The sequence below is a fragment of the Panthera leo genome, chromosome E1 (genome assembly GCF_018350215.1).
Source record: "Panthera leo isolate Ple1 chromosome E1, P.leo_Ple1_pat1.1, whole genome shotgun sequence".
Lineage (NCBI taxonomy): Eukaryota > Metazoa > Chordata > Mammalia > Carnivora > Felidae > Panthera > Panthera leo.
The window spans coordinates 55,702,045-55,717,151 of record NC_056692.1 but is presented as its reverse complement, the minus strand read 5'-3'; the positions used below and the strand labels follow the sequence as shown (position 1 = coordinate 55,717,151).

At 43.3% G+C, this 15,107-nt stretch overlaps 2 protein-coding genes across 6 annotated transcripts in view; one reads left to right on the top strand and one right to left on the bottom strand.

The window, feature by feature from the left end:
- Positions 1–7,978, bottom strand: part of UNK (unk zinc finger) — a 33,649-nt gene extending 25,671 nt beyond the window's left edge. Inside the window, exons 1-4 of one of the 5 annotated variants that reach the window (XM_042917064.1) lie at positions 7,634–7,712; positions 3,639–3,893; positions 3,172–3,336; positions 2,987–3,063 (exon numbers count right to left, since the gene is read on the bottom strand). In XM_042917064.1, coding sequence (XP_042772998.1) covers positions 2,987–3,063; positions 3,172–3,180 — 86 coding nt within the window. In that variant the 5' untranslated portion in view covers positions 3,181–3,336; positions 3,639–3,893; positions 7,634–7,712. Of the gene's footprint in view, positions 1–2,986; positions 3,064–3,171; positions 3,337–3,638; positions 3,894–6,668; positions 7,571–7,633 lie in introns of those variants that run through there. The other 4 variants (XM_042917063.1, XM_042917066.1, XM_042917068.1 and 1 more) reach the window with 4 other exon arrangements.
- A 3,745-nt stretch (positions 7,979–11,723) lies between these two features.
- On the top strand, positions 11,724–14,111 carry LOC122206445 (histone H3.3A). Its single transcript, XM_042915636.1, has 4 exons — positions 11,724–11,863; positions 12,309–12,446; positions 12,550–12,703; positions 12,798–14,111. The coding sequence occupies exons 2-4, from the start codon at positions 12,319–12,321 to the stop codon at positions 12,924–12,926; spliced, it is 411 nt and encodes a 136-aa protein (XP_042771570.1). The 5' UTR covers positions 11,724–11,863; positions 12,309–12,318; the 3' UTR covers positions 12,927–14,111.
- The last annotated feature ends 996 nt before the right edge of the window (positions 14,112–15,107 follow it).

Below are 15,107 nucleotides of genomic sequence, written 5' to 3'. Positions count from 1 at the left end.
CTGGATCATTCTTCCCTAAGTAAGAGAACACTGTGACTTGATTCAAAGTTTTTCTGTACACAGCTGGCCTAAAAAACCCTCCAATTTGATGAGTGTTCTAGCATAAACATTTGAATTGATGTGTTATTTTGTAAACTTCCGCGGAACAAAGGCTTTGGCCTGTAAGAGCACATCTGTTTAGTTTTAAATACAAATCCATTGTGTAAGATACAGGTAGCCTGATGAAGGCTACACAAAGAATAGCAACTGAAGTAAAATTTGAATGGATATGGAGAACAGGAGTATACTGAAGACAACAATGACCCACATGTGCCCTAGGAACTGAAAAGCCTATTTAAAAAAAATTGTTTTAACGTATATTTATTTAAGAGAGAGACAGAGCATGAGCGAGGGAGAAGCAGAGAGAGGGAGACACAGAATCCGAAGCAGGCTCCAGGCTCTGAGCTGTTAGCAGAGAGCCTAATGCAGGGCTTGAACTCACGAACTGTGAGATCACGATCCGAGCCAAAGTTGGACGCTTAACCTACTGAGCCACCTAGGGGCCCTCTGAAGAATCTACTTTAGTGTAGATGTAGCTGAAGATGGCACTTGGTTAAGGCTATCGAAGGAGGTAGCAATGAAACTGAAAGCAGTAACTTGGCCTTGTCAAATATTGGTAAGAATGGTACATATGCTGTGCTAAATGCCATGCGCTATTTTAAGCACTTTACATATATTAACTTAGGCCTCGTTAACTCCACAGAGCAGGTACTGGTATCCTCAGGAAACTGACATACAAAGGGGAACTCACTTGCCTAAGACACAGCTAGTAAGTGGCCGAGCTGGCCTTCAAACCCAATCAGTCTGGCCCTGGAGTCAGTACTCTTAAATACCATGCTGTTAACTCTGCTTCCCTTAAATGAGCTAGAAAGAAAAACAAGAGTAACAGCAAATATGCATAAGTGGACTCTCCAGAATCTGTTCAAAATATGTCAGGAAGATTTTGACAGGCCATAATTATAATAACCAAAAAATAAGTTACTAAAAATAAAAATCAGGGTGCCTGGGTGGCTCAGTTAAGCATCCGACTTCAGCTCAGGTCATGATCTCGCAGTCCGTGGGTTCGAGCCCCGCGTCGGGCTCTGTGCTGAAGCTCAGAGCCTAGAGCCTGCTTTGTGTTCTATGTCTCCCACTCTGACCCTCCCCTGCTCGTACTCGGTCTCTGTCAAAAAGAAATAAACATTAAAAAAATTTTTTTAAAACATAAAAAAATAAAAATAAAAAAAACCAAAAATGTTAACTTTAACATGCTCTACTAAATATTTAGTAATTACCTTATGTATTCATTATAAAGTACCTTTTTAATTTTTTTTTTAAGTTTATTTATTGGGAGAGAGAGCACGCGTGCACAAGTGGAGGAAAGGCAGAGAGAGAAAGGTATAGAAAGAATCCCAAATGGGATCCCACACTAACAGCACGGAGCCTGATGTGGGGCTCAAACCCACGAAATGTGAGATCATGACCTGAGCTAAAGTCTGATGCCTAACTGACTGAGCCACCCAGGTGCCCCCATTATAAAGTACTCTTAGTTCAATAATAAAATTTAAGCTTTAGATTTTTTTTAGATAAGAAAATACAGGTACAGTTTTCTAATTTGTCATGTTTTGACAGACTAACTTACACAAATCCTAATACGGCAGGCTACCAAATACCTGGCACTTCTAAGTGGTGAAAGTTACATCAAAAAGAGATAGTAATGTTCTTACCAAAATGAAAACAAAACAAAACAAAACACTTACGTATAAAAACTAGTATTTAAAACTTCTAAGTCACAAAACACAAAGCCAAAAGTTTTCATCGCTTCTTTCCTAAGCGTAACTACCTCTCCTCAATGGGGGTAGTTTTGTGAGTAGGCCAAAATTTCTGAGGAAGATGGGAACGTGGGCCTTTCCCCTCCTCGTCAGAAGTCATTTTGTTAAAACTTACAGTGGCCGTACAATGTTTCAAATACTAGGAGAAACAAATGAGTTCACTTAAGAACACAAAAAGCAAACGGTGATATAAAGATTAAGGAAAGGGAAGAAACATTTCAATAAGCTCAGATAGGACATGATGATACTGTCACAGGTCTGAGTATCTTCTTTATCTCCTAAGTAAATTGAGCCCCGACAGGAAAAAGATCACCTCACAGAGAATGCTGTGAGGTTTTTAAGTCGCTAGACTCCTTTCCATCTTCTCCTCCTCATCAGCTCTTGATACTGCTGTCAAATTCTACACACTGGCAAAGAAAAAAGGGGTGAAAGTTGAGGGATTGTATAGAGAAAGAATAAAAAATTTGTGATTATTTGAACTAAAATATTATAGCTATTAATACAATTAAAAATGCCTAAAACACATGGCCTGTCCTTAAAGAAATGTCTACGTGAACATTAAAACAACCATAAAGCACCTGAGAAGTTATTCATTACTTTTCAGCAGAAGAGCAACCTTCTCTTCTACCTCCCACCCACTTTGTTCATTTTTACAAAGGCACTGGGAAAAACGTGCTTGCTCCTTATAACGGCTGTCAATTCAGAGTCAGTTTGAAGTACAACTACCAACAACTAGGAGTCTCAAACTTGCTGAGTATTCACTTCTCCACAGACTCAGAACAGGGGGGCATTCACCTAGAATGGATACACAGGGACTAGGCCATTGAGAAGGCTGGGAAAAGGGCACCAAGGAGCTTTTCACAAACTGCAGGCTTTCCCGTACCAAACAATGCTGCCAAGCCCTGATAGGCCATATGAGCCTGATAGATTCTTATATGCTGGTTTTTAACCCTTTTTTAAAAAATAATTGAGATATAATTTACGTCACATTAAAAACTCACCATTTTAAAGTGTATGTCTCAGTGGATTTTAGTATATTCACCATAATGTAGAACTACCACCACTACCTAATTTTAGAACATTTCCATCACCCCCAAAATAAACCCCATACCTATCATCATATGCACTGATTTTACCCAAACTTTCTCCGCAGATATTCTGTGGCCCATGCAGGTATTTTAAGATGGCAGGCTGGGGTGAATCTACACAGTATCTATATGATAAGAAAACAGAAAGGCTACTGAACCCAAATTCTTGGCATTTTTAGCAATCAGACTAATGTAATTTTTATATATTGTCTAAGAATGGCAGAGAAACTTACATTCAACATCCATCTTCACATAACACATTAGTGTGCCCCAAATTCATCCAAGATGTTAAAAGAAGGGAAGACAATCTACTAGGATTAGCCACAACTGTCCATAGTTGCAATTTCAAAATACAGAAGATGCAAATGTGGGAAAACCTCCTTTAGTATCAAGCATAGCTGGATTAAAACAAAACAAAACAAAACAACAACAACAAAACGAAAAACTTAATCATTAAGCAAATACTGCCCCGTTTGGGAAAATAATCCCTACACCAGTCCAGTATTTAAAGTAATGTAGCTTTAAATGCAACCTTACTTTTATCATTCTTGTGACCTAGAGCCTCTCCTAATGAGAAAAATAACCTTTAGGCAAAGGTCTGGCAGGAAAGCCTGCAGATGTGTGGTGCTCAGGCTGCTGCAGGGCTCTTATTACCTAAGTGAGCTCATGGCTTCTAAGACACACAGGAAGGAGACCTCACCTTCAGGCATCAGGGTGTTGAAAGCGGGAGGAAGTAGGTCCACGAGGGTGTCTTGCTTTTGTGCACTTATCTGGGGTGCTATTTCCAGAGAAGGAGCTCCTTTATAGAGTGTGCCCAAGATGGATTTCTCTAAGTTGCTCTCAGAGTTGTCCAGCTGCCCTCACCAATAAGTCAGTCTTTGTAGGTTGATAGAAACCACCAGTCAAAGCAGATGCAAATGGATTGTGGGGAAGCCTTCTTTAGTATCTAACATAGCTGGATTAAAACAAAAAAACTTAACCATTAAGCAAATCTTCACTTTAATCATTACTTTAGATCATAGCAAATATCAACTAGGTGCTATGCTTGACTCTACCCTTAGCATGGGCACTTAATTCTTAATGGGGATATTGTGGGCTTGACTGATGGCCACAACGAGCTCTTAATTTTTGTCCTGTAAGAAATTAGTTCTACTTGATAAACAAGTAAACAAGATACAGAAATATTTATTGGTAATTTAACTCATGCTTGCTGAGGTTGCTTAGCAACACTTCCAGTGACTTCTGTTGCACAACAAGTTGTACTCTCCTAATGTATTTACAATTTTATTGCCATTTGCAATAATGATTTAAATACAATTTCATTTCCTGGATTTCCCAAAACACAGTCAGATGCAATCAAGTGAAGTCATGACATTTATACAGTGTATAAATTAACAAATTTGCCTCAAAATAGTTATGTATGGAAATACTGCTACGTTATCCTTGTTTAAAGATGCCCAGGGAACAGTCCTAAGTTAAAATGACACGTGGCTAGATGAGGTCATAAAGCACTTATCCTCTGTCTACCTGTAAGAAATCACCCAGTGGCCAGAAACTCCAAGAAACCGTCACTGAACTAGAATTTCATTTTCCTTTACCCCAAAGGTATTAAGAAGTCTGAGGATCAACTGCAGGTGAAGGAATCCAAAAACGATCTAATGTCTTTAAGGCTTACAACCTCTTACAGGGACAGAATAATGAGTCAGAAACCTGGTTATTTTGGAAGGCAGGTTTTTTGGTGATCTTTCAACTGTATACTTTTCCTTTTTATTCAACTATATACTTTTAATAATGTAACTGTTATACAGCAAAAAGTCCAAAGTTAGGTAAATAGTAGATACATTTTGGAACGTAATTGCTCTGAAATTTCCCATTCTTAAATCTGCTTTTATAAAATTCTACTACAATATACAAGATGGACTTGTTCTGAAAACAAAACAAATTACCTAGCAAGAGGTCAAGTAGAAGAGGACTACTACGTGCACATTATCCTTTTACTGCATGCTAATCAAATGCTTGAAGCTGTACAAAAGAGTTAACTAATATAGGCATTTTCTAAAGGGTAGGATTCCTCAAGTCTAGCACAAGTGCCTACCACACCAATTTGCTAAAAGAATTATTTCAAAGTTTTTCTTAAAGCAAGATTATTCACAAATTTAGAGAAAAAAAAAGACCAACAAAATAATTATTCTTCAAACTATGTCACGAATAATCTTCTTGGTTTAGGAAAAAGATAGTTTAAACTCCAGGACTTTGCGGGGGCAAGAAGACAAGCCTACGGAAAGGCAATATTTGTTTTTGGTGGATTCAACTGTGTTTGCCAAGATTGTCCGCCATTATGATGAATGGCACTCAATTTTTTAAAATTTTTGAAGTTTGTTCATGTTTAAGCAATCTCTACACCCATTATGGGGCTCGAACTCTCGACCTCGAGATCAAGAGTCACGTGCTCTTCCAACTGAGCCAGCCAGGTGTTCTGAGTGGCAGTCAATTTTAACACATATTTCTTCCAGATTATTGCATATCACATAATCTCAAATAATATCAGGCACAAAAAATACACAAAGTTAGTGTACTTTATGTCCAAGTTTGAAAAAGTAAAAAAAAAAAAAAGTTAAATACAGACATTTAAAAAAACAAAGGGTCTGTATCTGTATTCCACAATGGGATCGATGCAACATAAGGCCATATTCAGATTGGTATAAATTCTGGAAGTTCATGCTTATGAGGAAGAATTTTTAAAAATGCTGGCCAGCTCAAATTTTTAAAGCAAATATTAAAATAAAAATATTCCTGTATTCTAACCCCCAGGGATAACAAATGGGTTCACCTTAAAAAAAAAAAAAATCAGTGCCAGTAAGGGTACAGGTGCCATCATCTGTATGCTCAAGCTCCCTGCAACTCAGAGCTGGCATGACAGGGGAATGAAGTTTTCCAAATCATCTGAATGCCCATAAATCTACCAAGGAAGACAACAGATGTTCACCTCTGATTTTTGCTCATGAGAACAAACATACACACAAATGAACAGTTAACATGAAATAGAAGATGCAACACCTACAACCTCCAATCCACCCAATCAGGCTTGGGCGTTTGTTTCATCTACTTCTGTTGATTACTAAGCCACCGCAACAGCCAAGACTGATGATTACTCTGCACTTACCCAACAAGGAATGGAAAGACAGATTTTAAACAAATGAGCGTCTGTAGGACAAAAACTCAGATATTAACACTTACACAGATGTTACCTTGTTTCATCTGTCAACTCAAAGTTATAAGAAAGCCCTTCCAATATAAATTCCACAGCATACTCAGTAACAACATACAGAGGTTGCCGAAACGTTACTCAAGATATTATACGTATTTTACGGAAAAATATGATCCAAGCAACCACAGATTATATAAAGACGCTCCAGTTTATGTGAAATCTGCAGATTTTCAAATCAAAACCATACTACTGCTTGACCACATCACTCAACTTGATCCGTGTTCTCGGGAGGTAAGAGCATTTCACCAAAACCAATGGAAGAATGGCCGAAAGAACTCCAGTAATAAAGGACCAGCAAAGCAATGGCCTCAATAGAAAAGTAATGGTTAACGTGAGTCGGACTGTAGCCAAGAAAAAGCTTCCACTCCTTTCAACCAATAGCAGGGAATCTCACAAAGAAACCAATACACTTTCTAAAACCGATGTCCCCCAATCCCAGAACAGTTTCCCAATGGGGCTTACTTCTGTGAGTGACAAACAGGAGCTCCTCCTGTCTAGTTTTGATTCTTTCTACTCCAACAGGGGCTCCCTGCGCTCGGCTCACCAGGCGGCATTACTGTGTGGCTCTTAAGGGTTTTTCGACCCCCAGGTTCCAAATCTCCAGGCAGCCTCAGGTCCACCTGGGGATCCTTCTAAACATACACAGCACCTGGGAGGCACTCGAAGAGCATCAGGGAAATTGGAAACCAACATTTTGCTAAACAGGAGGGCCCGCCTCTGTATCTCTTTCTTCCGAGGCACCTAGCGCTAGGTGGTCGCTGAGCGTGCTTTGAAAAGGACATAAAGAGGAGACGGGGACCTCCGCTCAGACACCAGCAGGTTCCCATCTCGCTGGACTCCTGCGGTGGGAGTGCTGGGGCTGGGGACACGCTCGAACCCCGTCGCCCTCGTGGCCCCGGACTCAGGCCGGGTCAGCTGTCCCCGCGAGTTCCAGCAAGAAGGGCCGCCGTACGCAACACACGGGCTTCGGGGACACAAAAGGCCTCCGGGGTAGAGTGCGCGGGGCGCCTGACAGGACCTCGCGCCAACCGTCATTCACAGCGGCCCTAGGGCTGGCCCCCCGGGGCACTCGTCCTGGCCGTGTCCTGGGCTTCTTATCGCCCCCGCGAGTGCCTGAGACTGTGGTTTTACGGTCTGAGGAACAGTTAGGCCTCAAAGGCCTGGCCTGAGATGTGTGCTCTCCGCACCCCGCGCTCCCGCCTTCCCCACTCAGCGGCGGGGACCGAGCTTCCCGCCCCACGGCCCGACCAGGGGTTGGTGGCAGTTAGAGGCGGTTGGGACCGGCCCCAGCAGGTTGGAACCGGTCTGGGCCGGGCCGGAGGAGGAAGGGGGGGAGGGAGAGGCCGCCTCGCGCTCTCCCTGCGCGCGTGACTCACGCTGGCCGCTGACGTCAGGCGTGCGCGCGCGGCGGGGGGGGCTCTACGTACGTGTAGTGCTGCGGTTTCTCGGGCTGTGCCTGCAGCACCTGAGCGGTAGCGGCCGGGGGCGCCGAGGAAGCTGCGGAGCCGCCGGGCCCGGGGCCCTTCGACATGGTCCTGTCTTCCTGCCTCTTCGCCGCTCCCCTTTTATTATTCAGTCTGCGCGGTCCGCGCCGAGGACCTAGTGCGCCTGCGCCGCGCCACGAGAACGTGAAGACCCCCCGCACGGCAGCAAGGGTTGCTGGGAGTTGTGGTCCTCGGTTCGGTAGGAATTTTACCGTCGGCAGAGGGTTGCTGCCGAAGGAATGGACCACAATACCCAGGGATCTTTGCAGACGGTGTCCCGGATGCTGACGGCCCGCCACGACTTGTGGGGATTGCAGTCCCGCGCCGTTTCTCCTTTTTGCCAGTGCGTTTCCAGTTTCTCAGAGGAGCTTTCCTCGAAACTGGACTTCCTGGAGAAGAAGGCGCTCAGAGCTACAGAGGCCCTACCGACTTCTGTGAAACAGTCTCAAGTATAATTTCATCGCCTACAGTGTAATGATTACTTCGCCACCGGAGTTAGTAGAGTTTGGGCTCAGTTCTGATGCCGGCCCCAACCGTGTGCTTAAGAACCTGTACTGTCCGTTTTTAGCTCTGGGCCTTTGTGTGCAGACACCTGCAGTACTTCTCCAACATCCTTATTCTTGGGGCCGGCCTAGCTGGGGAGGCATGGAAGAAAGTGTGTCTGCTAGAAGTCAGTCTTAGAAATCTTTGCTAAAGTAGCGCTACACGGCACAGTATTCCCGCATCTTTGCTGAGGCGCTTCATAAACCTTTACCCGCCCTGAAACCTGGAACTCCACTTGGGTCCCTTCTCAACTTGACACCTGGCCTGACCAACTTGTTTCCAGTACATTAGGGGCCAAAGACGAATTTAATCTCCGTCTAGAACAGTCTCAGTTACACTGGCAAGTTGCAGGGGTGTTGAGAAGTGTCACACAGGGTCCAAAGGCAGATCTTGGGTTTGAGTAGGGGCGGGGCAATTAATAATCCACTACAGTTTTGTGCTCCGGTTGGCAGGCTTTCTATGTTTCTCGTCCTTGCTTCCCGCTAGTCCAGCAAAGTTCACAACGTGGATTTTGTAAAATAATCCAATTTCTCTGACCTAGGCACGCTGTGAGCTTTACAAAGCTCTTCGTGATGCATTGACACTTGTCATTTAACTTCGTTTTCCAGGGGCACCTGGGTGGCTCAGTCGGTTAAGCATCCGACTTTGGCTCAGGTCATAATCTCACAACTAGTGAGTTCGAGCCCTGCGTCGTCTGGCTCTGTGCTGACAGCTCAGAGCCTGGAGCCCCTGTCTGCCTCTCCGCATCTCGTGTGCTCTCTCTCTCTCCCCCTCAAAATAAATTAATTAATTTGTTTTCCGTATTGAGTCTATTTGAATCCATTGTTTTTAAGACCGATATATACATGATTAGATAGGATTTTGTTAACTAATGATTGTCACGTAAAGGAAAACATTCCCGGTAATCTTGGGAGTGACGGAGGGTGGGGTGAACGGAAAATCGTTAATGCTTAAAAATGACACATACTTATTTTATTTAGTTCCGAATAGCCTCACATCAGAAGCCAAATTGTCAGCCTACAAAGTTGAGAAACTGGTATTTCCCAAACAGGCCAAATCAACTGTTTAACCACTAGGGGCGTGTGAAGATAAAAAAAATTCCAAAAGGACAAATAAAAGTTGTAGTATTGCTTTAACCCTGTTACTAAATCCAGGTAATTGGTTTGTATGTTATTCCCAAAATTCCCGAGTGTGATTTGAATGAAGAAATACAGTTCATAGCACTAGGCTTTCAGTAAGTGTATACCATAAGCCTCAGAATGAGTTGGTACTGGTAAAATTGGGAGATGATATCATCCAAACTGCTTTATTTACAAAAGAGGAAACCGAAACTTAGAGAATTTGCACAGAGTTACTCAGCAAGCACATGGCAGAACAAGGACTAAGTAGCTTACATGCTGCATCACTTGTACATTGTTTTGATTGTATAAACATTTTCAGTTCTTCCCCATTTCCTGTGTTGTCTTTTCTGCCCCGGTACCAATTTAGGAAAAAAAGAAATCCGTATAACCGCCCGAGGAAGAAAGAAACTATTTTCACTAACCATCCTTTAAATGGATAAATGTAAATCTATACCTAGCTTCTCATGGGGCAATTTTAGTTCTCCTCTAGTAATTAACTGCAAAAAGAAAAACAAAACCGGAGTGTCTGTCCTCTGGAGGCTTGGGACAGACAGGATTCTGGATCTTTTAGAAAATCCTTGGAACACAAAAGGATTGTTAACTTGCGAGCCCATTTCTTCTCCAGTACATTTGGGCGGTCAAAAAAAGTTAACCCTTGCAGGGTATTTTTCTGGTTACATCCCAGATCATTCGACGGCTTTCTATGTGGGATCTAACCAGTACCTTGATTCTTGGCTTTACACAGGTTCTGAGGACAGGGTGAGAGTCTCCATCTTGGTTTCTTAGCATCACATGAATGAAACAGAAAGCTTAATTTTTGCCCTACCGTAAATTTTGGGAAGAATGCAGAAATTAAGGTTGACCAAATTGTCGCATAAAAGTTTAGGTATGTGATAATTAAATACAAATTGTATCTGTTAAGATTGAGAGGGCTGAAATGAGAGGAATTTGATACCGGAGATTGGGTCAAAGCCATTTTTGCCATACCCGATTTTTCAAATTGTGCATTTTCCCCCTCACTGTTGATACTGAGAGGAGACCTTCAGTGTCACAAGTAAATTTTTGAGGTATTTGTCTTTATGTACACTAATCATCTGGTTAACATCTACACCTTTTATTTTGGTAAATTTAAAAATATTCAGGGGTGCCTACCTAGCTCAGTCAGTGGAACGTGTGATTCTTGATCTCATGGTAGTGAATTCGAGCCCGACGCTGGGTGTAGAGATTACTTAAAAATAAAATTTTTGTGAAAAAAATTCTGTGAAGCCAGAGTAGGAACAATGGAGTAAAATGCCCAAAGCTCTATTTCAATGTTCTGAGCTTTGTTTGGCTGGTCTTAACCTTAAGCCTGCTTTGATATTTTATATACCTGTGTCATCAGGAGAACTGAGTATTACAAAACATCAAAGACATTTATTTAGGCAAAGGTAGGGATTACCATTTTTATACATTTGTCACGTTTCTTGAAATATCTACCAGAATATACCATTAAATACAAGGACACATATTTAATTTAGTTTTCTTTATTCTTTATGGACATGCAAATGCTGTTCTAGGACTATTCCCATTCTGGCTGTAGTCATTTCATTCAGTTGAATTAGGTAATTCAAAATATGCTGCTTAGTAGGTTACTTCTTAATCATGTTGAAATTACAATGTAATGTAATTTGTGATGGTCTGAGAACATACAGAACAGGAAGCATAAAATCATTTATTGACATTTTTCTTTGTATCTACTATTTACTCCTACCTACACCACCAAACAAAAGAACTGCCTTTTGATTAAAATGTATATGCGTGATGTCTAAAATACTTGGTGATGTAATACGATTTGCTGAATTCTAATTTTGTACACTGTGTACATAACTATCAAAATGTGAAAGTAAATAATCACAGGGAACACATTTTATTTTACAACGGAAAATATTTGCAAAAACTTCCTTAAAGTAACTTCTCCTCCTGCATTTTATTAGCGAGATGCATCTATGGTTAGGCTCCTGCCCATCCCGTACCCTTAAGCCCTGATAGAGACCAATGCAATTCATTTGCATTGACTTTCTATTGTAGAGCTTTGGAACCAAGGGAAGGATCCAAACATAGCTTCATTTTATCCAATCAGAAGAGCCGCTTCGTGCTAACCTCTGATTCGCCCATTCCTCTTTGCATTCATCCAATCATCAGGCCACTTTAACAGCCAATCAGCGGCCTAGATACCCACCAATCCGGGAGCGGGGCCGAAGCACGGCCTTTGTGTCGGGGATGTCAGCGCGTCGGCGAAAGCTCCCGCCAATAGAAAAAGTCGTTGGTGTATGCAAATGAATCCCCTATGACGCAGAGACGCAGCGTGAAGCGTGGGTATAAAAGCGGAGGCAAAGGGGGGGCTTGGAGCACAGAGCGGTTTGGTCGTTCGTTGGAGGGTCCTCTTTTCTTTGCTCGGCGACTGCGGCTCTTCATTGGGGAGCAGGAGCGGCGCGACGATCGGAGAAGCGGCCTAAGACTTCGGCGTTGGGTAAGTGTTGGCGGTTTTACTCTTTGTTCGAGGCCTCGGCAGCCGTTGATGCCGCGGGCCGCAGCCGTTGGGAACGGAGCGCTGGCCGGTGCGGGCCGCTCGTGTCGGGTGTGGGGCCGGGAGGTTTTCCCTTGGGGCTTCGTTCCGGAACCGCGTCTCCGCCTCTTTCCCGGTGGTGATTCAGAGGTCCCGACGCCGGGTTCCGGGCAAGCGGGGCCTCCGCCCGTCGAGGAGGGGAAGTGACTCCTCCCCGCGCTCCCCCTCCCGGGGGAGGCCGCCGCCGCCGCTCCTCGCAGCCTGAGTCATTAGGGGAGGGGGAGGAGGCGGCGGCCCCGGGCCATCTGCCGCGGCAAAGAGGCGGAAGGGCAGGGGCGCCGAGCCCGTCCCATCCTCCGCCCCCGGGAGGCTAGCGCCACGGCCCGAGAGTCACGGGTGTCTTCTTTAGGTAAAAGAAAATGGCCCGAACCAAGCAGACTGCTCGTAAATCTACGGGTGGGAAAGCGCCCCGTAAGCAGCTGGCCACTAAAGCCGCCAGGAAAAGTGCTCCCTCTACTGGCGGGGTGAAAAAGCCTCATCGCTACAGGTAGGCGAGGCGGAAGGAAAACAATGACCCGGCGGCGCGCGGCCCCCAAGCGGGAGCGCTGTCCTCTCTCGGGGATCCGCTTACACTCTCCTGCCCGCTGCAGGCCCGGGACCGTTGCGCTTCGAGAGATCCGTCGTTACCAGAAATCGACCGAGCTTCTGATCCGGAAGCTGCCTTTCCAGAGGTTGGTGAGGGAGATCGCCCAGGATTTCAAAACCGATCTGAGGTTTCAGAGTGCCGCCATTGGTGCGCTGCAGGTAAGACGAGCGTGGCTGGAGTAGGGTCGGAGGGCTTCTGCGTGGCTTCTCGTCCTCGGAGAGAGTTTAATGGTGTGGCTCTTGTGCTCCACAGGAGGCCAGTGAAGCGTACCTGGTGGGTTTATTTGAAGATACTAATCTGTGTGCCATCCACGCTAAGAGAGTCACCATCATGCCCAAAGACATCCAGTTGGCTCGCCGGATACGGGGAGAGAGAGCTTAAGTGAAGGCAGTTTTTATGGTGTTTTGTAGTAAATTCTGTAAAATACTTTGGTTTAATTTGTGACTTTTTTTGTAAGAAATTGTTTATAATATGTTGCATTTGTACTTAAGTCATTCCATCTTTCACTCAGGATGAATGCGAAAAGTGACTGTTCACAGACCTCAGTGATGTGAGCACTGTTGCTCAGGAGTGACAAGTTGCTAATATGCAGAAGGGATGGGTGATATTTCTTGCTTCTCATGATGCATGTTTCTGTATGTTAATGACTTGTTGGGTAGCTATTAAGGTACTAGAATTGATAAATGTGTACAGGGTCCTTTTGCAATAAAACTGGTTATGACTTGATCCAAGTGTTTAACAATTGGGGCTGTTAAGTCTGACCATACATCACTGTGATAGAATGTGGGCTTTTTCAAGGGTGAAGATACAAGTCTTAACCACAGTGTAACTTACAGTTTCCTTAAAAAAAAAAAAAAAAAAAAAAAAAAAAAAAAAAAGTAAAACTGGCAGCTATAGAATACACTATGTGCATTTATAATAGCTATTTTATATATTGTAGTGTCAACATTTTTAAATTAAATGTTTTACATTCACATGTGGTGGGGAGTCTTGTCATTAAGGTGTGTGTAATTTAAAGTCCAGTTGGTTTTCTCCTAACTAGACTGCACTTGTTTTCATGAGAGTAAACTGCTTTGCAAATTATACCTTGCATAAGTCCTCATTCTACCACATGTTAACTAACCCTCTAGCTGATTAATGCAAACACTAAGGGGGGGATTTTATTTATAAGGGCTCTAGAATATAATACAAGTTATTCACACCAGCATCATCTGTTACTAATATTCTATACTAGTTAGTGCAGCTTTTCTTTGTGTTGTGACTGGTCTCATAACTAGGTTTTTTCTCTACAAAGAGGAAACCATACCGAAGTTCTTTTCCTTGTGGAGTTTGTATTATAATAACCCTTAGAGTAAACTTGCTGTGGGAGAGGGGCACACAACTCCAGCTTCTTGAGCCTCTGCCAGTTAAGGTGGTGTCGGGTTAGGTTACATCTGATAACATGGTCCTGGAAAAATCACTTTATAGAGGTGGCCTTCCAAGTGGTTTTAAAAACTAACCTTCTATTGAAGTCTTTAGGTCAATTATGTATGTTGACTAAATTTACAAATAAACTTGTTTATTCAACGAAGTGTCAAAAACCTACATTGAGTATACAGAGAAATACATCCATTATTTAGGTTCTTTGTATCTTGAAGCTTGAGCTTGGTCTATATCTGGTTTTGCTTGGTAGACGAGCCATCTGTATACAAAAATGACGAATTTCCGTAGACCAGTCGTTTCACCGCAAGTACAGAGTACCTTGGTTTAAGCCACTTTTTCAGTACGAAGCTAGTTTAATTGGCCAGCGATGGTCCACTGTAAGCTTGTTAGTATCTAGATCTAGTCAGCAAGACCATGGGCACGACGGCCACTGGTCATCAGATGAGCATTTTGTGTGTTTGAAGCTAGTAGCTATAGAAAAGATAGTTGTGCCCTGATAAAGTAGCTTTTTAAAAAAAAGTTTGGGTTAGTTTCACATTCAAGGGGCTTATGAAGAGAGGCAAGTTAGGATACGTAGGCTTGATTCTTGGCAGCTTAATGAGTCTTCACGAGGCACTGAAGGTGGGAGGGTGGAGTCCAACAACTGCTCTGGAGCAGTGACTTCCCAATTCTGATGATCTCAACATTGTTTCTGAAGGACGTTGCCATCTTGGACACGGGAATGTGCTGTGGGGTGCCTGGCAGCGTCTGAGTAGTAGACTTAACTATGGTGATGTCCGTTTGTTGAGTTTACTAGTTGTGATAACCCAAGTGGGGTGAAACTTGACTCTTCCCCAGTACGACTTGGGTACATCCTGATGTAGACGTTTGTGGGTTTTATTGGGCAGCTTGGAATCTTGCTGCTTTAAATAGTGCAGCTTGTGCTTGCACAGTTTGCATGAGCAAACTTAACCCAGCAGTCGAAAGTATCTTTTGGTTCTAGGAAGCTGCCCACACAGGATAACCCTGGGTTTTAGGTGATGGAACAGAATCTGTAAGGAGAAAAGCAAAAGCTGGAGCTGATGAAGGTATCCTGTGCCCTTGATGGATGAGAAAAAATAAAGTTTTTTGAAGTTGAGATTATCTCATCTTGTTAATGGT

What these genes read in the sequence shown, in the direction of transcription:
- LOC122206445 (XM_042915636.1), top strand. Translation starts at nt 12,319, where the DNA reads ATGGCCCGAACCAAGCAGACTGCTCGTAAATCTACGGGTGGGAAAGCG. An exon ending in AAAAAGCCTCATCGCTACAG is followed by an intron (nt 12,447 to 12,549) that starts GTAGGCGAGGCG and finishes TGCCCGCTGCAG; the next exon opens with GCCCGGGACCGTTGCGCTTC. An exon ending in CCGCCATTGGTGCGCTGCAG is followed by an intron (nt 12,704 to 12,797) that starts GTAAGACGAGCG and finishes TGTGCTCCACAG; the next exon opens with GAGGCCAGTGAAGCGTACCT.